The sequence below is a fragment of the Odocoileus virginianus genome, chromosome 3 (assembly GCF_023699985.2).
Source record: "Odocoileus virginianus isolate 20LAN1187 ecotype Illinois chromosome 3, Ovbor_1.2, whole genome shotgun sequence".
Lineage (NCBI taxonomy): Eukaryota > Metazoa > Chordata > Mammalia > Artiodactyla > Cervidae > Odocoileus > Odocoileus virginianus.
Genome location: NC_069676.1, coordinates 27,469,404 through 27,490,763, shown reverse-complemented (window position 1 = coordinate 27,490,763; position 21,360 = coordinate 27,469,404). Strand labels below are relative to the sequence as shown.

General features: G+C 35.4%; 1 protein-coding gene across 7 annotated transcripts in view; it reads left to right on the top strand.

Annotated features, from left to right (window-relative positions):
- The window catches only part of CSNK1G3 (casein kinase 1 gamma 3), a 121,009-nt gene that overhangs the window by 30,046 nt on the left and 69,603 nt on the right, over window positions 1-21,360 (top strand). For all 7 annotated transcript variants that reach the window (XM_020888776.2, XM_020888777.2, XM_020888773.2 and 4 more), the window contains exons 2-3: window positions 6,297-6,722; window positions 16,557-16,597. In XM_020888776.2, the coding sequence (XP_020744435.1) occupies window positions 6,545-6,722; window positions 16,557-16,597 (219 nt within the window). In that variant the 5' untranslated portion in view covers window positions 6,297-6,544. The remainder of the gene's footprint in view (window positions 1-6,296; window positions 6,723-16,556; window positions 16,598-21,360) is intronic.

Genomic DNA, 21,360 nt, shown 5'->3' with positions numbered 1-21,360 from the left:
AAAAATTGCAAATGGGAAGGAAATTACTTTCTTCTAAATAGGAAAAATTGTAGAAGGGCCTTTTTTTTTGTTGTTGTTGGTTGCACCTTGTGGCATGTGGGATCTTAGTTCCCCAACTAAGTATTGAACCCACACCCTTCTGTGTTGAAATGGTGAGTCTTTTAACCACTGGACTGCTAGGGAAGTCCCCTGAAAGGGCTCTTTAAAAAAAAAACCTTCTAAAATACTTACATGTTCATTAACCTTAAAAAGCTGTAGTGTTTTCACATGAGTTTTGGGATAAAGTTATAGTAGAGAAAACATACGAACTTTGAGATGTAGCATTATTTTTGGAGTGAGTTATTTCTAAAAATCATGTTTTGAAGTATTATCTACTGATAATACAACACATAGATTTTTAGTTTGATGACTTTATATAAATGTATATACTTGTATAATCCCCTCCCAAGCACAATAGAGAATATTCCTTTCTCCTGTAAAATTCCCTTATGCTACTTTCCATATTAAAAAGCAGAGACATTACTTTGCCAACAAAGGTCCGTCTAGTCAAGGCTGTGGTTTTTCCAGTGGTCATGTATGGATGTGAGAGTTGGACTGTGAAGAAAGCTGAGTGCCAAAGAATTAATGCTTTTGAACTGTGACGTTGGAGAAGACTCTTGAGAGTCCCTTGGACTGAAGGAGATCCAACCAGTCCATCCTCAAGGAAATCAGTCCTGAATCTCCATTGGAAGGACTGATGCTGAAGCTGAAACTCCAGTACTTTGGCCACTTCATGCGAAGAGTTGACTCATTGGAAAAGACCCTGATGCTGGGAGTGATTGGGGGCAGGAGGAGAAGGGGATGACAGAGGATGAGATGGCTGGATGGCATTACTGACTTGGACATGAGTTTGAGTAAACTCCGGGATGGACAGGGAGGCTTGGCGTTCTGCAGTTCATGGGGTCGCAAAGAGTTGGACACGACTGAATGACTGAACTGAACTGATGCCACTTTCCAAGCTTTCAACCACTCTTGGCAACAACTGATCTGATTCCTATCACCACAACTTATTTTTGCTGATTCTAGAAGTTCATTTGACGAGAATTGTATAATATGTTCTCATTTGTGCCTGACTTGTCTCAATCTCATATCTGAGAGATTCATCCATATTGTTACATGTATCAACAGTTCTTTGCTTTTTATTCACTGAGTAATATTCCACTGAATGAATATCTCTGTTTGTATATCTGTTCTCCTGTTAATAGACATTAGGATTGTTTTCAATTTTGGCTGTTATTGATTTAGGCTGCTCTAAATACAGGTGTACAAATCTTTCTCTAAATTATGTTTTCATTTCTCTTGAGTAACTACCTAAGAGTGGTATTGTTAAGTCATCACATAGGTGTATATTTTACTTAGAATAAACTATCAAACTTTCTTAGAATCAAAGTTGTACTATTTTATATTCCCATTAGGAATTGAGAGTTCTAATTGTCCCTCATTCTTGCTTGGACTTTTCTTTCTTGGGAGGTTTTTGATTACTGATTGCATATCTTTACTATTGTTCTGTTGAGGTTTTTCTTTTTTCCCCTAATGATTCCCACAGTGACCAGAGTGCAAGACCAGGGTGGGCCTCCCAGGAAGCGTCGTGCCAGACTGGGGCAGCTGGAGGTCCGCCTTGGACTTCCGTGAAGCATCCTGCCCGACTGGAGAAGCTGGGGGTCCACCTGGGACTCTCACTTTCCTGCTGGGGAAACCATCGGCTTGAGGGCCCTGTGGGTGTGATGCTGTGCAGCCTTGGGGGAGGGCCAGAGCGCAGCCGTTCCTCTTGCCCTTCTCTGCCTCTCTGCTTCAGGAGGGTGCCGTGGCCTCAGCCCTGGGTTCTGGGAATTTGTTTCAGTGATGTCTTGTCTGTGGGTAGTTGCTGGTTGGTCTTGTGAGGGGGCTGAAGTTGGGAATGACCTATGTTGCTCTCTTGATGATGTCTCCCTATAAGGTTTTCTGCACACACAGTTATAATGTCTGTGAACAACAGTAGTTTAGCCTTTTCCTCTTCGCTTTTTATGCCTTTTGCATCTTTTCTTAACTTATTGTACCGGCTAGTTCTTCTGTACAATGTGTTGAATGGAAGACTTGAGAGCAAACATTCTTTTGTTTTCTCCTAGTCTTGATTATTCAGTGTTTTACCGTATAATAAGTAAGATGTTGGCTATTTTTTTTTTTTTTTTTAGGAAAAACCCTTTTATTAGGTTGACATTTGATTCTCTTTCTGGTTTACTGAGAAGTTTTAAACATTAATGGGTTGAATTTTTTCAAATGCATTTTATTGTCTGTTGAGATACTTTCTTCTTTTCCTGTTAATTTGCTGAATTTATTTCAAATATTGAATCTTAACATTTCTAATATTAGAAATGCTAGATTAGAGAGTGTACTTTAATGTTTTAGTTATTTGAGACTTAAATAATGATAGCATATGATCTTTCTTGATGAACATTTTTTGAAAGGAAATATTATTTATCAGTATTTGGGATACTGTATCTTATAAATGTCAGTTCAGGGTAGTTGATGATATTTAGGTCTACTGTTTCAGTATACATACTGTTATTTTTGTCTTCTACTTTATCAAACAACAGTGAAACACCAGTGTTAACATTTCAACTATGATTGTCTTTTTCAAACAGTTATTTCAAACTAATCCTTGTTTTTAAAGTCTTTCCTTCATTTTGCTCATTTATATGTCATTTTTATGATTTTTCACATTGTTCTGTTGAGTTGATATTTCTGTTATTATGAAATAGACCTCTGTAACTTTGGAGAGTCTCCCTTGTTTTGGTGTTCACTTTGTATGATAATGTTATAGCCTCTCAAGCTTAATATACTTGATGATTACATTGTTGTTGTTGTTCAGTTGCTTAGTCACGTGCACCTGTTTGTGACCCCATGGGCTGCAGCACACCAGGCTTCCCTATCCTAGCTCAGACTAGTCCATTGAGTTGGTAATGCCATCCAATCATCTCGTGCTCCGTCATCCCCTTCTCCTCCTGCCTTCAATCTTTCCCAGCATCAAGGTCTGTTCTAATGAGTCAGCTCTTTGCCTCAGGTAGCCAAAAGTATTGGCGCTTCAGCATCAGCCCTTCCAATGAATGTTCAGGATTGATTTCCTTTAGGATTGACTGGTTTGATCTCTTTGCAGACCAAGGGACTCTCAAGAGTCTTCTCCATCACCACAGTTCAAAAGCATCAATTCTTCAGCACTCGGCCTTCTTTATGGTCCAACGCACACATTCATACACAACTACTGGAAAAACTACAACTTTGGCTATATGGACCTTAGTTGGCAAAGTAACATCTCTGCTTTTTAATATTTCTGTCTAGGTTGGTCATAGCTTTTCTTCCAAGGAGCAAGTGTCTTTTAATTTCATGGCTGCAGTCACCATCTGCATTGATTTTGAGTCCAAGAAAGTAAAGTCTGTCACTGTATCCACTGTTTTCCCATCTATTTGCCATGAAGTAATGAGACAGGATGCCGTGATCTTAGTTTTTTGAATGTTGAGTTTTGAGCTAGCTTTTTCACTCTTCTCTTTCACCTTCATCAAGAGATTCTTTAGTTCTTGTTCACTTTCTGCCATCAGGGTGGTGTCATCTGCAAATGAGGATGTTTGCCGTAGTGTATCTATTATTTCACTTTTAGTTTGTCTGTGTCTTTGTATGTAAAGTTGTTTCTTAGAGACAGTGTATAGTTGGATCTTGATTTTTTTTCTTTTTTAAAGTCTTTTTTGCTTTTTATGGAGAGAATATGGTCCATTTCCATTATAAATATGTTTTAAAGTCTGTTCTCTTGGTGTTTTCCTTTTTGTGTCATATCTCTTAATTCTCTTGTTTTAATCAAATGTTTATCATCCTACTTTATTTCTTGTATTAACTTTTTAGCTGTTTCTACTGCAGTTAATTTTTAGTGTTTGGTCTGGGTATTACAATATGCATTTTTAATTTGTCATGGGCTGCTTAAAATTAATATTGAACCACTCATTCTTAACAAATATAAGAATCTTAAAAAATAATGTAGTTCCATTTACTGTCTACCCTGCCATTTAAAATTAATATTTAACTACTTTATTCTTAACAAATATAAGAATCTTAATATCATTCCATTTGCTTGCTGCCCCTGCCATTTCTGTTATCATATATTTATTCTACTTCCCCATATCTTATAAATGACACTAAGAAATTATTTGTGCTGTAACAAGTAATTTTATCTTTTGAGGAAATGAATACCTATGCATTTCCCATTTCTAGTGTTCCTCATTTCTTCTTAAAGTTTCACATTTCTATCTGGTATCATGTGATTTAATTAAGCTTAATGGATTATTTGAAAAGTATTTCTTGTGTGCTGGTGTCTATTTTTAGCTTCTTTCATTTTCAGTTTTAAAGACTAATTTTATTGGGTGTCTTGTTCTTGGTTGAGAGTTCTTTTCCTCCTTCCATTGCTTTGAACATATTCTCCCGTTTTCTTTTTGGTCTCCATTATTTCTGATAGGTTTTGAAGTTCACCTGTGTGTTGTGTAGTTTTTCTTCTGTCTGCTTTCAGGACTTTACCTTAATTTTGGGGTTTTTGCACTTTGATGTAGCTAGGTTTAATTTTCTTTGTATTGATTCTTTATGGAGTTGCTGAGTTTCCCCATTTTTGTGGCTGAGTGTTTTTCAGTGAATTTTGGAAATTTTCAACCATTATTTCTTCAGATATTTTTCTGTTCCGTTCTCCTCCTTTAATGTAGTAGAACTTTAATAGCTACTTAGTAGTTTTGAAGTCCTGTCTTCTCATTTCAGTATCAGGGTCATCTTGGAGTTTGTTTCCTTTGATAGCTTTATTTCTGACTGCATGTCACATTTACTGATTATTTTCATGCCTGGTAATTTTTTTAACTGTATGCCAGACATTATGAATTCAACGTTGTTGAAAGTCTGTTTTTGTTTTTTTTCCCTCTGTCTTTTTAATTATGTCAGGTTTCATTCTGGAATGCAGTTAGTGTAGTTGGAGATACTCTTAATCCTCTCTCTCGGCTTGGTTTCAGGCTTTAGGTGGCCCTTCTAAGGTTCTTACTCTACAGTATGTTCCTTACTGTTAAGACTTGGTCTTTCTGGTATCTCAGCTGAATTCTGGGATGTTAATGAGGTTCCTCCACCATGACTAGGTAGGAACTTTAAGATATCCTGACACTCTACAGCCTTTGGTATCTCCATTCTTTATTTAACCCCATTCTTTATTTAACAGGCCTTGTTTCGGCCCTGTCACCTCCTACCCCTAAAACTGTACCTCTCACCTTCAGTACTGTTCTGCAAATTCCACCAGCTTCAACACCCCAGACTCTGCTCTGTGATCTTTGGGCACTGCCTGGGTCTCCACTTCCTGTGCTGTAGTCAGAAAACTGTCCCTCGCTGGAGATCTTGAGTGAAGGTGGAATTCACCTTCTGTGTTTCTATTTACTCACAGATCACAGTTTGCTCTAGCTATTATTCAATTCCTGAAAATATTTGTCCATTTTCATAATTATTTACAGCAAGGGGGGAAGTTCAGTATTAGTTACTCTATTGTAGAAAGGAAACAGTATATGTAAAACTCATTAAATTTTACTTAAACCAAATGGATGCTTACATTTCATCTGCAATATTAAGAGCATGGAAGATATAATAAGAAACTTTATAAATAGATTGGGTGTTAGAAATAATTGCATATTTGGTGGGTTGCTAAAATTAATCAGAAAGGTACTGTTTATTTCAAACCTTGTTGTGATTGCTCCATTCCCATGTGTAGTTACAAGTAATAAATATTTGAATAAATGAAGATCAAATAAGAATGTATATTTGAAAAGCCCTTGAAAATTATTAAATGTATGAACATGTGAAAAATATTAAACTCTTTTACTAATTTGCAAAATGTATTCTCTTTTCTTGCTTTTAAATTGATATTCCTGTATTGACTTACTGGAATTATTTGAATTTTTTTTTTTTTTTTTAATTCGAATGATTCTAAGCTGGAAGGTCTAGGCTGGTGAATATATATTGGCTTATGAAATAATACATTTTTGTTATTTTTATTTATTTTTTTAAAAGTAAGCAATTCACTGATTTTGTTTGGTTTTGTTTTTGTGATCTCTTTGGTATTAAAGTATAGGAATGTAGGGTAATGATTAAGAGTCTGCTGAGGTTTGATTTCAGTGGGCATTAAGTCCATTGCCTGAACTTTTTATTACTTTATTAATTTCCGAAACATGGTTTTTAATTCTAAGTTGACTAATTTTCTTTTCTTAATTTTCTAGCTCTCTATCAATATCAGCTCACATCATTGAAAAAATAATTCTGAAGACATGTTTTGCTGAAAAGACAGCTGAGAAAAATTTTACGAATGGGATGAACACGCGCCAGTTCATTGACTACCTACTGCAATTTGAATGTTAACATCACCCACCTGGTACAGTTACCTAGTGATGTACCAGTTCTCACGATACCCTATTTCAGTGTGCTTGTCTTGATTAAAGAATTCAAAGTGGAGTACCGCAAACTTGATATGGAAAATAAAAAGAAAGACAAGGACAAATCAGATGATAGAATGGCACGACCTAGTGGTCGGTTGGGACATAACACTCGAGGAACTGGTTCTTCTTCCTCTGGAGTTTTAATGGTTGGACCTAACTTTAGAGTTGGAAAAAAAATTGGATGTGGGAATTTTGGAGAACTACGATTAGGTAAGACTATTTTGTTTATTCCATAATAATGGGAGCATTTCTTTTTTTAAATGAAGGGTACTTTTTAATGAAATGATTTACTTACTTGTTTAGTTGTTTCATTGTTGTGGTAATTTTAAAGAATACACATACTAAGAATTTTTTATGTACTTGTATTTTCATTTGTGGGTCATTACTTAGTACAGTGTCTGTTTTCTTGACTTTAGCCATCCAGATTAAGAGAAAAAAGATAGTAAATGAAAAAGCCCTAGCAGGCTGAAAGAGAAACCAGGGGAGTCTTCGCAGTGTACTCTTTAGGAATGATTTTTAGGCTTACCTTTTCTGATTGGAAAACATTTAGTAACTGGTTACTTTAGGAAGATACATATAGCTTAAAGTTAAGGTAATATCCTTAAACTGTGTCAAAAATCAGTGCAGTTTGCAGTGTTGTAATTTATTCCCCTCTTCTCCCATGTATGTCCAGAGTGGTTTAGAAATCTATATTCTTACCAAGGGACACAAAGGACTGATTCAGTTTATTCTTAAGATCAGTTAAGTTTGGGAAACATTGGTCTACTTTAACCTCCTAACTCTACGTTTAAGACATTTGAAACTCAGGGAAGGTTTCTTGACAAATGTCACACATCAATTTAATGATGGACTCACTATCCAAATCTATCTTTTTAACTCCTAGTGCAATGAAGATGTGGCTATCTTCATTGAAGAGAAACAAGGAGGAGGACAGCACCGTTTTATGGGAGTCAGTATTGAGGTTCCTTGAGGGCTGTCTGGTTAATGCACCAGCACAAGTGTAAACTTCTTTAAATAAAAAGAAAAAACTTAGCTTTGCAGTTTTCATTAGATTCAACCTTGGTGTTATAAAAATATGTACAATTGTATGTTCATCTATTCAACTACTTCTCTTTATCATCTTGTAAAACACTCTGAAAGAAAGTGAAGTGTTAGTTTCAAAGAGTCTGATACTCTGTGAGTATCAGTCCCCCATGGACTGTAGCCCACCAGGCTCCTCTGCCCATGGAGTTCTCCAGGCAAGAATACTGGAGTGGGTTGCCATTCACTTCTCCATGGAATCTTTATAATCCAGGGATCGAATCCAGGTCTCTTGCATTGCAGGCAGATTCTTTACCATCTGGGCCAAAAACACTCTAATTTTTAGTTACTCCTTCATTTTATTACTGTTTTATGTAGTTAATGTACATTAAATCTTTGAATGAAGCAATCCAATAAAAGGTAATGACATTTTATACATGTGATGTGTCTGATAGACTTTTCTGCATTTTAGTAGGGACTCAGATATTTGAAAGGGGGAATGTTATATAAATTATATTTTATTTTTTAAAAGATATTGTAATGATACTTTGAAATTCTTAAACTGTTTCTGATTTTGGCATTAAAAAAAGAGCAGATTATTTACTTGTCTGACCTTGAATTACACCCATCCATCCATTAAAAAGTTATCACATGTCTACAGTATTATGTATGAAACATGATTAGATACTGATGATACATTGGAAAAATATAAAAATTATCTCTGCCATTATGGAACGCATAAGTCATTTAACCACATGGGGCTTCAGATTTGTCCACTTTAAAATGGAATTATTTCAGCTTCCTGAATTACTGTGAAGATTAAATTTAGATAACAGTATAAAAGAACCAACATTATCCTTGCCTGTTTTAGGAAAGCAGTGATTGTTCTCCTCCTTTAAAGGATATCAAGATATTTGTTCTTAATTAAGATTGTAGCGTGTTGTATGTATATTTAAATTTTTTAATATAAATTAGTTTTCTAGCTATATATTATGACACATTTGTACTTTGTCACTCTTTGTGTATATGGCTATAGTTCTATAGTACTTTGGCATTTATTATCCAGAATGATTTCATATAATTTATTTCAGAATAACTATATATATATATATACACATCTGTGTGTGTGTGTGTATGTATGTGTGTGTGTGGGTATATGTGTGTATACACAGAAGAATCTAGTGGAACATTTTAGCCAGGGCATATGAGAAAACTGTATTACTCCTATATACTGAAACTAACATGCTGTATACTGAAAAAAACAGCAAAATACCCCCATTTGTTTGCAGTCTGTGAATAAGCAGGAATAGGGATAAGATGATTTATTAGTCTATCCATCCATCTGTCCATCATCATCTTTCTATTTATCTATCTATATCTAATCTACCTGTGGGTTTTTATTGTATATTTTAGTAGATTTTATTTAAATGTTTTATCTATACATGTTACTATTTCAATACTTATGATTCATTTAACATGTCCACTTGCATAATTATTTTAATCATTTTTCTTTCTTGGTAGACTACTAAATAAAGGGAGGTTTTATTCCCTTTTAAAAAGGTTCCAGGTGATTTCTCTGTACAGAAAGAGTTGTTATAAGTATCATTTTTTCTATGATAAATGTGAATAAACATGTTTATTTAATCTGAATAAACATGTTTATTTAATCTGAATAAACATGCTAATATTAAAATCTGGTTTGAATTCTTAAAGTGCTTTCTTTAAAACCATGTTAATAGACATTGATTTCTGGCACTAAGTTTTTTGTGATTAGTATTGAGTAAGAAAGAATATAGAGTATATATGTTATAGTTAAGTGATTGTCAAAAAAGGTGCTATTAGGATCTTGGGCTGGATAGTCTTTTGTTTTTGTTTGTTTGTTTGGTAGAAGACTGTCCCATACATCGTGTGGTATTTAGGACTTCAGACATCTTGGACACTAAACAGGAGTTGCATCTCCACATGCAGCCCCAGATTCCTTCCTTGCAGCCCCCACTGCCATTTCCAGAAGCCCCAAGAAGAGACAGTATTACGCTCTGTTGAAAGTACTTTTATAGAGGATCACTAAAGAAAGAAGGAAATGGCAACCCACCTCCAGTGTTCTTGCCTGGAGAATTCCATGGACAGAGGAGCCTGGCAAACTATAGTCCATTGGGTCGCAAAGAGTTGAACACGACTGAACGCTAACACACACACACACTGTCTCTCTCTCTCTCTCTCTCTCTCTCTCTCAAGAAAGAAAGCCGAACATAAAAAAATTTGCCTTGAGATTAAAAATAGTTAAATTAAAAAAAAAATCTAAAGTTTAAGTAAATGTGTTTACTATCATTTTTATCTGTATTTTTAATTGTAAAATGATGAATTGACTATTTTTGGTTTTATTTTATCCTTGTATTGGTGGTAACGCTTCCATCCAGCATGTTGAATATATTCCTAGCTTAGACAATTAACCAAAATGCCTTGGAAATGTTTTTAACAGGTACAGAATGAGACAGAACAAAGCTAGCTAAAATGTGGGGTTATATTGTATACATTTTGTATTTTCCTGTGTATTATGAGGCTTTAACATCTGAAGAAAAACCTTTCTGGTCAACCATATAGACGTCTAACTGCAGATGTATTCTAGAATGTATGGAATACAAACCAGCTAATAAAACATTGCTTTAATAATAAAAAGAAACCAAAAAACCTCAAATCCTTTCACTCTATGGAAAGAGTGCTCCTCTACAGGATAGCTAGTTCTTCAAGATAAAAAAAATTGGGAGCATGCCTTTGTTCTGCCAACTAACCAATCTAGAGCCATACCTCCTCTCTCTGACCCGTGCATTCTAGGAGGCAATCTTCCTGAAGGCATCACATGGCAAAGAACAAGACAGCTAGAGAAACTGCCCACCGAAGGTTAACAGAGTTATTCAAACTAGTCACTCCTAAGCTCTTTACCCTTCTCTATCTTGTTTTTCCTGCAGAAATACCAAGATCTTGGCCAAAGCTCTTCCCTTGCTCCTGTGTTTTACCACCTGACCAAAACATGATGTTGCTTCTGTGACCCCTTCTTTAGCACCAGGAAAACTTTGTTTTCCTGAGCTTCTTCTGTGTCTCCTCTTGTAGCTATGCCTGACTGACCATCACGTGAAAGAACAGAACAAGGGTGTTATATATTGTTTTTTGAATTACCATATCTGAAGTAAGATATTGTACATTTTGATATAATTAAGTAGACACAGAAGTTTTTATAACTTTCTATTTTTGCTTAAGAACTGTTTTGTTGAAAATTCTTCAGGTCTTACTGTATATATCAAGTAAATATACAGATTTGCGTGGATTCATCTTTTTTATGTTTATTGATTTTTCTACATTTACTAGCTGAAGCTTAAAATTTTTCTGAAAAATGTAACAAGGAGTAGGCTATGATGCTTTAAGAAAGAGATCCTAGCATACAGCGGTGTTTGGCAAAGTAGTTTCTTTCTTTCTCACGTAACACAGGCCAGAAGAACAGCACCAAGGGCTGTCAGGGTGTCTGCACCCTCGGAATGTGGCTTCAGTCTCCATGTGTGAGTTGTTCACTCCCCTTGTTGCTGTCTCCCAGACACCCAGCCAGCAGCAACAAAAGGGCCAGAAGATAACACGTTCATTCTTGCAAGTGGGCAGTGACATACCTTATGTTGACTCATATCTAGAACTTAAAATCACATGTTGAAAGGGGCTAGAAATGTAGTCTAGCTGGATAACCATTTTAGGCCGTTCTTTTACTAAGGAAGGTGGACAGGGGTATTTTAGTTGATTAGTCGTCCCTGATACAACCATACATGGAGTTTCTGTAGAAATCAGTTTTATAATAATGACCATTCAAATATCCCGATATTGGTAAACGATCTTTTCAAATTCAGTATGGCACAAAGCACCATTGGAAACATCGTTTGAAATTGGATTAAAACTTAAGTGAATTGGAGCCAGTTTACTTGGAGCCTTCTCTTAATTGGTTTTCCTCTATACACACACTCCTCTCTCTTGCTTGTATTGTACCCACAAGCATATACTTTGTGTATTGAACATACATTGTTAGTTTATTCATATATATACCAAATGTGGATTTAAAAGCCGATTATTTAAGGGCATGACAATACAAAGTGAATCATTGAAAAAGCAAGACAGTGCCAGAAAAATGTCTACTTCTGCTTTATTGACTACGCCAAAGCCTTTGTGTGGATCACAACAAACTGGAAAATTCTGAAAGAGATGGGAATACTAGACCACCAGACTTGCCTCCTGAGAAATCTGTATGCAGGTCAAGAAGCAACAGTTAGAACTGGACATGGAACATGAGACTGGTTCCAAATCAGAAAAGGAGTACTGATGTATCAAGGCTGTATATTGTCACCCTGCTTGTTAATCTATGCAGAGTACACCATGAGAAATGCTGGACTGGATGAAGCACAAGCTGGAATCAAGATTGATGGGAGAAATATCAATAATCTCAGGTATGCAGATGACACATTGTTTATGGCAGAAAGCAAAGAAGAACTAAAGAGCTTCTTGATGAAAATGAAAGAGGAGAGTGAAAAAGTTGGCTTAAAGCTCAACATTCAGAAAACTAAGATCGTGGCATCTGGTCCCATCACTTCATGGCAAATAGATGGGGAAACAATGGAAACAGTGACAGACTTCATTTTGGGGGGCTCCAAAATCACTGCAGACAGTGATTGCAGCCATGAAATTAAAAGACTCTTGCTCCTTGGAAGAAAAGTAATAACCAACCTAGGCAGCATATTAAAAAGCAGAGAGATTACTTTGCCAACAAAGGTCCATCTAGTCAAACCTATGGTTTTCCAGAAATGTATGGATGTGAGAGTTGGACTATAAAGAAAGCTGAGCACTGAAGAATTGATGCTTTTGAACTGTGGTGTTGGAGAAGACTCTTGAGTCCCTTGGACTGCAAGGAGATCCAACCAGTCCATCCTAAAGGAAATCAGTCCTGAATCTTCATTGGAAGGATTGATGCTGAAGCTGAAACTCCAGTACTTTGGCCTCCTGATGCGAAGAACTGACTCATTTGAAAAGACCCTAATGCTGGGGAAGATTGAAAGCGGGAGGAGAAGGGGATGACAGAGGATGAGATGTGGATGGCATCACTAACTCAATGGACATGAGTGTGAGTAAACTCCGGGAGTTGGTGGTAGACAGGGGGGCCTGGCGTGCTGCAGTCCATGGGGTTGCAAAGAGTTGGACACGACTGAGTAACTGAACTGAACTGTGCAAAATGACAAAAATGCATTGGTAGTATTCAATCATGGCTCATTTTTATAACCTTCAAAGTTCAGTGAAATTGCTAATATTTCAAAAAAAGAAAATGCTTTTAAGATTTAGTGCTTTCTTCTGTGACTTCACTTTCACTTCACTTTCTGTGACTTAAAAGTAAACATTTGACCATGTAAATGACAAGAACAATATTTTAAGAAGTATTTTGTTTATTTTCATTGTATGGAATCTGTGTTTAACTTTTTGTCCTATAAATATTTTTTCTCTGTGGTTATGAGTAAATATCATTTACAATGCAAAATAATTCTGAGAAGATGGTAATGTCTTGGTGAAATATAAATTCCATTTTTAAACTAAAATTTTTCCTTTGTTAGACACTCAGGATTTAAGTGTTCCTCAAGATTTAAAATTTTCTTTGTATCAATTTATTCACTAAGCCAATTTTATACATTGTGTATTCTTAAAATATATATGGTCACATCTAAATGCTGAACTAATTGGCTGAAAAATAGTATGTTTTCTTAAATATTTTTTAATTTATGGGCTCAGTGAGTACTTTGACTACAGCGTAGCTTACACCACTTAGGCATTCCTATTAATCTCCATCTTTGTGATCAGTGTAATAGGTTTGTGAGACTTATGCTACTTAGCATTAGAATGAACATTTTTTTCCCACTCATTTTTATAAAACAACAAAACTCAGAAGCGCATTATAATATTTATATGAACAAACACTACAGTGTTGGCAGTGGTTCTCAGTATTTTTGTCATGACATTCTTTGTCACAAGTAGTCGTGCTGTTTGGTCATACAACTCATTGACCATAAGGCAGTTTTGCCCTAAAGGGTAAGATAACTGGTTGACAATTTGGTTTCATTTCTCCACGGATGCAGTGCTTTCATTTTTTTTTTTTTTTTCATTTTATATTGGATTATAGTTTGTGTGTTGTGTTAGTTTTAGGCGTACAGCAAAGTGATTTAGTTATTTTTACAGTCCCATCACCTCATGGTAAGTAGAAGGGAAATAGTGTGAAGCAGTGACAGGTTTTCTTTTCTTGAGCTCCAAAATCACTGTGGACAGTGCTGCAGCCATGAAATTAAAAGATGCTTGTTCCTTGAAAGGAAAGCTGTGAGAAACCTAGACCATATATTTAAAAGCAGAGATATCACTTTGCCAACAAAAGTCCATATGATCAAAGCATGTAAATGAGAGTTGGACGATAAAGAAGGCTGAGTGCTGAAGAATTTATGCTTTCAAATTGTGGTGCTGGAGAAGACTCTTGAGAGTCCCTTGGACTGCAAGGAAATCAAAGTAGTCAAACCTAAAGGAAATCAACCCTGAATGTTCATTGGAAGGACGGATGTTGAAACCAAAACTCCAATACTTTGGCCACCTGATGTGAAGAGCTGACTCATTGGAAAAGATCCTGATGCTGGGAAAGATTGAGGGCAAGAGGAGAAGAGGGCGACTGAGGATGAGATGGTTAGATAGCATCACTGACTCAGTGGACATGAATTTCAGCAAACTCTGGGAGATAGTGAAGGACACGGAAGCCTGATGTGCTGCAGTCCATGGGGTTGCTAAAAGTCAGACAGGACTTAGTGACTGAACAACAATAACAACTTTGGCTAATTTAGATACAGTTGCTTGTTCTCTGATGCCGTCTTTACCAGGTTTATCATGCAATTAGAAATTGGAGGCTAAAGAAGAATCAAGCTCATTGTGTCCCCGACAAAAGAAATGGTTACACGATTCCTGATGAGTGTAAGTTTCTTGAAAATGGTCGAATTTTTTGCTGTTTGATAGTGGAGAACATGATGGAGACAGAGTTTTTGTATTTGGTTCAGCATCTAGCTTAGTTGATTTGGTGAAATATAAGGAGTGGGCATGTGTTGGAACATTTAAATGTAGTGCAGTGATTTATTATCAGTTATATAGGTTACATCCTGACGAGGAAATGGCAACCTACTCCATTACTCTTGCCTGGAAAATCCCATGGATGGAGAAGCCTGGTAGGCTACAGTCCATGGGGTTGCAAAGAATCGGAGACAAATGGGGTTGCAAAGAATCGGAGACAACTGAGCGACTTCACTTTCTTTCTTTATATAGGTTACATGTATTGATAATCAGTAGGAGTGTCCCTCGATTATTCATTTTATTTCCAGGGAAATCTGGAGAGACTTAGTGCAAATTTTTTTTTATATCATAGAGAATTTAGATCCAGTATGAGATCCTGAATCCCTAATGATTGTCTTTGACAAAAGGTGACAAAGTATCACCTTTTCTCAGATATACCATAATACAACTATTACCATGAATCTTCACAAATTTTGAATTTTTTATATTTTCATTTTTCACAATAAAGTCTTTAAAAGATTTTTTTTACTAGTTTTTCATGTGTCATTGTGTCCTTTTTAATGTTTATTTAAAATTTTATTTTCCTTGTTTTTTATGGCAAAATTGCCTTATGGGCCGTTAGCTGGGCTGTGAAATTGCTTGTGGCAAAGAGTGTTATGTGAAAATACTGCTCACTGTGGCAACATATCCAAGACTGAAACTTTGTCTAGAAGTTTCACTGCCATTCATCAGCTGCTGAATAAAATGAAGTTAGGAGTATTATGTTGGAAAAAATTGCATGTGTGAAAGTTGATGATTACCTATTTTATTCAGTAGTCAGTATAACCAGGGCCATTTACTATCACAGTTAAACACAACAACTATCATTGTTCTCCTTTTCTTCAGAAATTCAGAAATCTAATATTGTTCTCTTTTTTATCCTTTTAGCTATACTTATAAAGAAGCTATACTTATGTATCAGATTATCTTTATACACTTAATTCTCCATAGTGTTTTACTTGAACTACAGATACTGACCCTGTGGAATTTTCTACATTATTTTCAAATTGCTGGTGCCAATGATTAGTGTAATTTACTTGGATTCTTTACATATTAATTATGTTAAATCTTTTTCTGATTGTCTTCTACCTGTTCTTTGTGTAGGTTTTTTGACTTAAAAAGGTTTCAAATGTTTTAAGCTGTCAAATCTGTATAAAATCTTCTGATCTCTTAATCTTTTTCCTTTTTTAATGCTCGAAAGGCTTCTATATACTGGGCTGATAAATATTTTTCCTTATTTTATGGCTTATATTTAACTCTTAAAATAACTGGAATTTAATTTGGTTTTAAGGTGAGTTGCTAATAACACTTCTTCTCCTCAGAGTAAATAACTAGTTTGTCAAAGGCAGTTATTGAATAGTATTTCTAAAATTTTATTTTATTTTAAATGTATTCCAGATTTTTCTGTATATTTACTAGATTATGTAAGAGCTCTATTAAGATCACATCTGATAATGACAAAGGATTTAAAATGAGGTGGTGATTGAAAAAGGAATTGTGTAGTCTTGTTTCTATATGCCATTCTGGTTTTGAAACTTTTTGCCTATTGATTACTTCTGAAGTGGTACACAGTATTCTAACAAAATAAGAGTTTTTCTTTTTTTTTTTTTTAATAAATAGGCTAAAATATTTCTTAGTTAGTTTTACTTCTTTCTCTGAATCCAGGTGAAATACTAAATATTACTGAGTTGATCATAAATTTAAATATATCCCTGTTAATGAGGTTTCTGCTAAATAGTTGGAAGCAAAAATCTATATTTTATTTAAATGTATTCTGTGCTTTTCCTCCTATCCCCCCCAGAGCAGTTTTACATAATATATCTTTAAAAATTCACTTCCGGGAGAATCTGACATTTTTCTTTCTTTTTCAAGGGAAAAATTTGTATACAAATGAATATGTGGCCATTAAATTGGTAAGTTCATGTTTCTTATTTTTCTTCAATTATTTTCTTGTTATTTCTCTAATGATTAAGTTGTATTTTCACTTGTTTTTTCCCTATCATTTGTAACTTGAGTGTTTATTTGTAAAGTGCGAGGCATAACTGACCTTTTGTTATTAAGGTTCTAGCGTCATCGTGCCCCTCAAGTGTATGGTAATGTATATGTAAGATATCTGTGTCTTTCTGTGTTACAATAGCTTAATTCTTTTACTTTGGCAGCATTATCGAATTGAATTCTTAAAATGTGGCACTGCTTCAAATTTGAGGAAGCTGATGTACTGGCGTTTTTAATATGATAGAAGTTAGAATGCAAGGTTTTTCTTCCTGATTCAAGCATTTGGACAAAAGTGTCTTTAGTATTTAGGATTACATTATTTGAAAATGTATTTCCAGGTAGCTTCCAAAATCTTCTTTTCTGTTTGTGTTTTATGTTTGGTAAAACTGGGTCTTTCTTGACCTTCAGGGATTCAGAAATTCTTGATGTGGGTGGAGGTTAGCCAGGAAAGCAAACTCCCAAGGGACTGATTTGAAGTCCTAAAGAAGCCTGCTGTGACAGCTGTAAGGCAGCTTTTTTTTTTTGTATAGTTGGGATCTGGGGATTTTTATGACACATAACTTTGTTCTGGTGAAACTTTACTATTTGGTTTGTCAGCCAGATTTCCCTGAGGTTGAGCATGGATTGCTTGGTTTTCCCAGCCTGCCTGCCAGTCTTGATCTTGTTTCTGCCAATATAACCTCTGTTATTAGGGCAATGTGACTACAGAAGAGACTATTCAAGCAAGAGGCAAGTTGGAGAAGTTGAAAAACAAAACTTTGGGGATAAGATAGAAAATTGTGTTTTAAGTTAAAAAGTACAGTTTAAGTATCTTTCTGAGTGTAAACCAAGTTTCACTGGAACAAATGCTGCCTGTTTTTACTGGAAAATAAAAATGTGCAGTAGGAGTTGTGGTGCTTCTGAGATGGGCTCACTGACATGTGAGTGGGACTGGCATTTACCTGGCATGAGTTCACCTAGGTTTAAGTTCTGGTCCTTGATTTTTATGACAGAAAATCTGGTTAGGTTGTTTCATTAAAACTGTCACTGTTAGTCAGAACTAGATTCACAGTATTCATCAATTCACTTAGTCAATCAAGCTCTCAGGTGTAAGTATTTCAGAAGAGTTAATTTCTAACTTAAAGTGAAGGTATTTTACTATTATGGGTCCAAAATGTGCACAACAGTATATAAATCATGTTTTCTTTCTATAGGCTGATCTACATAGAATATTAAGCTAAAACTACAAAAAGAAATTTACAAGCTTCCCTCATGAGTGTGTAGTCATGACAAGGGGAGCAAGGAATGGGCACTGCTGGCTTTTCTTTGCCCATGGTCTAGGCCAGTGGTCTAAGATACAGACATTGAATGGTGTTGGGAGTGGGCATGGCACACTAGGATGGCAGTACCTGTATTCTCTGTTATTGATGGCTTCTAGTGAGTAGTTCCATTCACGGGAGCATGTGAGTGATACTTAGGTTAGGGCAAATACATCTTTGTCAAAATAGGAGCCACGCTAGGCTCACCTTGACTTGTCAATTTCAGTCATTAACTGGTGACCCTTAGCTCCAGTTATTTTCAGATTTGAAACTTGTTTACCCTGTTGACATCTTTGATACCTTACTAAACATGTACTATGTCATCTGTTAGCCTTCTTATTTATACACATATGTCACTTATTTTAGTTTGCCTTCATGCTGAATCACTGTTAACATATTTTTTTTTAATGTCAAGGTTTTTTTCGATTCTGGAACCTAAATTTATTTACTAATTTATTTTTGGCTAAACGGAGTCTTTGTTGCTGTGTGAAGGCATTCTCTAGTCGCTGTGAGCAGGGCTGCTCTCTGTTGTGCTGCGTGGGCTTCTCATTGCGGTAGCTTCTCTCGTTGCAGAGCGTGAACTCCAGACGCGCAGGCTTAAGTAGCTGTGGTGTGTGAGCTCAGTAGTTGTGGTTCTCAGGCTCTAGGCCACAGACTCAGTAGTTGTGCTTGGGTTTAGTTGCTCCACAGAATGTGGGATCTTCCCAGACAGGGGATTGAACCCACGTCCCCTGCATTGGCAGGTGGATTCTTTACCACTGAGCCAATGGGGAAGTCCCCTTATTTTTTTTTTCTTCTTTTGTTTTTTGACATTATTTTTCTGCCTTGATTTGTCCCTTATTAGCACAGTGATCAGATCTACATATAATAATGTTGTTGTTCAATATTCTTTGGGAAACTGGGAGTATTTTTATATCTACATGTGGCATTTTGAGGTTGAAGTATGGTACAGAGTTATGCTTGCCTCAGATTCATCCAAAAATGTATTGGCAGGACAGATAATTTTTCATATAAACTTTAAAACATGGTTGGTACTTAGCTTCCCAAATATTTGCGTGTGTGTGTGTGTGTGTGTGTGTATTTATATGTGTATTATATGTATATACATATATATATATATAAAATGTCCTTATATATTTTTTCTCTCTTATATGTCTGTCTGTATCTATTGTCTCTGTTTATAGACAACCACATAATTTTGTTCAGAACCTGCCTTAAAAGTAACCACTTGAAAATGTTGTATCTGTATACCTTCAGTACTATCTTATTTTTGTACCTTGGTACAAAGGCCTTATTTGATGACAGTGGTGTTCATTCAGAGAGCAAACTTTAGTGACTAATTTCAGTTTTGTTATATATCCCATATAAAAGTTTACACACTTATTTAATGTTACCCTAGTTCATATTGATAGTTTGCTTCAGGTTAATTTGTTAACTTGATCTCAGCCACCAGTCTCATATCTTGTTTGTTCAGTTCAGTTTAGTCTCTTAGTCATGACTCTTTGTGACTCTTTGCGACTCCATGGACTGTAGCACGCCAGGCTTCCCTGTCCATCACCAACTCCTGAAGCTTGCTCAAACTCATGTCCATTGAGTTGGTGATGCCATCCAACCATCTCATCCTCTGTCACCCCCTTCTCCTCCTGCCTCTTGCCATACAACAAATGACAGGTTATTATGTATCTTGTTTATAGTTACATAATAACCTGTCATTCATGGATAATGAAAAATTCATCCAATGGTGAGGTGACTTTTCTTGTATGGTGGCACAATAAAATTTTAGTGCTAGTAAAGTATTGGAATCAAGCTGAACTGACTCTACTAAATTAGATCTGGGTTTCTGTTTTTACCTAGGGAATATTAGTTATTGAGTGAATATGTATTTTATTTGTGACTGTCTACTTGGGTATCTTTTTATGATATCTTATGGTTATACACTTTAATATAGTTAACTAAAGAATTCCACTGTATGAAAGGGGCTGTTTTAAGTCATATATATGTGTATAGAAATAAAATGAGAAAATATTTTATCTGTTTTTTGTAAAGGAGGGAACTGAAAAGTACAAAAAGATTAAATAAATCTAGCAAATAGTGAATTTATGATTCACACCCAGCACAATTTAATTTCAATGCCTCTGCCTTTACCCTACCATCCTGCCTCTTAAGAACTAAGTTGATTGTTTTCTCTTATAATAATTGTTATGATTATAATTGTTCCATTGGGATTTTACAGCTTCCTTATTTGAAGTCTTTGTCATTGGTTCTTTCATTACGATATGTCCAAGTATAAATTTCTTTCTAGTTACTCTGTTTGGGATTCACATTCCTCTTGACTCTCTGGTTTGTTATCTTTCATCAGTTCTCTCATTTATTTTTTCAGTTACTGCCTCTGCTCACTTTTCTTTCTCTTTTCCTTATCAAATGCATATTAGTGCTCTTTATATTGTCTAGCTCTTTAATCTTTTTTTCTGTGTTTTCTATTTTTCTTCCTGAATAATGCGTTTTGTATAATTTATGTAGATGCATTCTACAAAATTTTCTTATTCTTTAGATATTTTTCTGTCTCTCAGTTTCCAAATTCTCTTTGCTGTTGTGTTAGTGTGTTGACAGATAGGTTTTAAATTTTGGTTATTTTGGGTTTTTTGTACTTTTTGAAGTTTTGTTGATTTTGTTTAAATTTTGTTAGCTTGTTATATACTTTCCTGTTGGATCTTGTTCAATTTTCTTGTGTTATTACTCTGTTATAGTTTTGTTTCCTACAAATATTTTCACACATTTATATCTTAAATCTGCTTTGCTTCTGTTTATGTTCTATGAGTGTGTGTGTGTTTGTCTGTGTAGGTATAAATCTCAAAAACATGATGTTGAATGAAAAGTCAGACACATACATATAAAACATATATCGTACAATCTTATTTGCATGAAATCCAACAACAGACAGAACAAATCAAAAGATGATAGAAGTCTGAGAGAAGGGTGATAGAAAAGCGCTAAAGGCTTTTTGAGCTAGTGGTTGGAATTTACAAAGCTCATGGGCCTAATATTTAGAAATTGTGTGTTTTACTGTAAGCTGTACTCCACCTATAATTTTTTAAACTGTATTGTTGCTACTGTCAAAATTTTCCCATCTCCATCGTTGTTCTTTTTTACTTTTCTGTAATGTCACTTTAACCCAGAACCTTTCCATCAGAAATATATAGTGTAGAGGGCACAGTAGTTCCTGGGAACAGGAGAAATAGAATCAGGGCCATCATTGCCTTAGTCAAGAATGTTCACAGAATACTTTTCTTCAGGGTCAAAGAGTCAAACATAGTTTTCCCTAATGCTTATCTAATAGCCACTTAACCTTGTATATGTTTATGGCATTAATTTCTTTTACATTG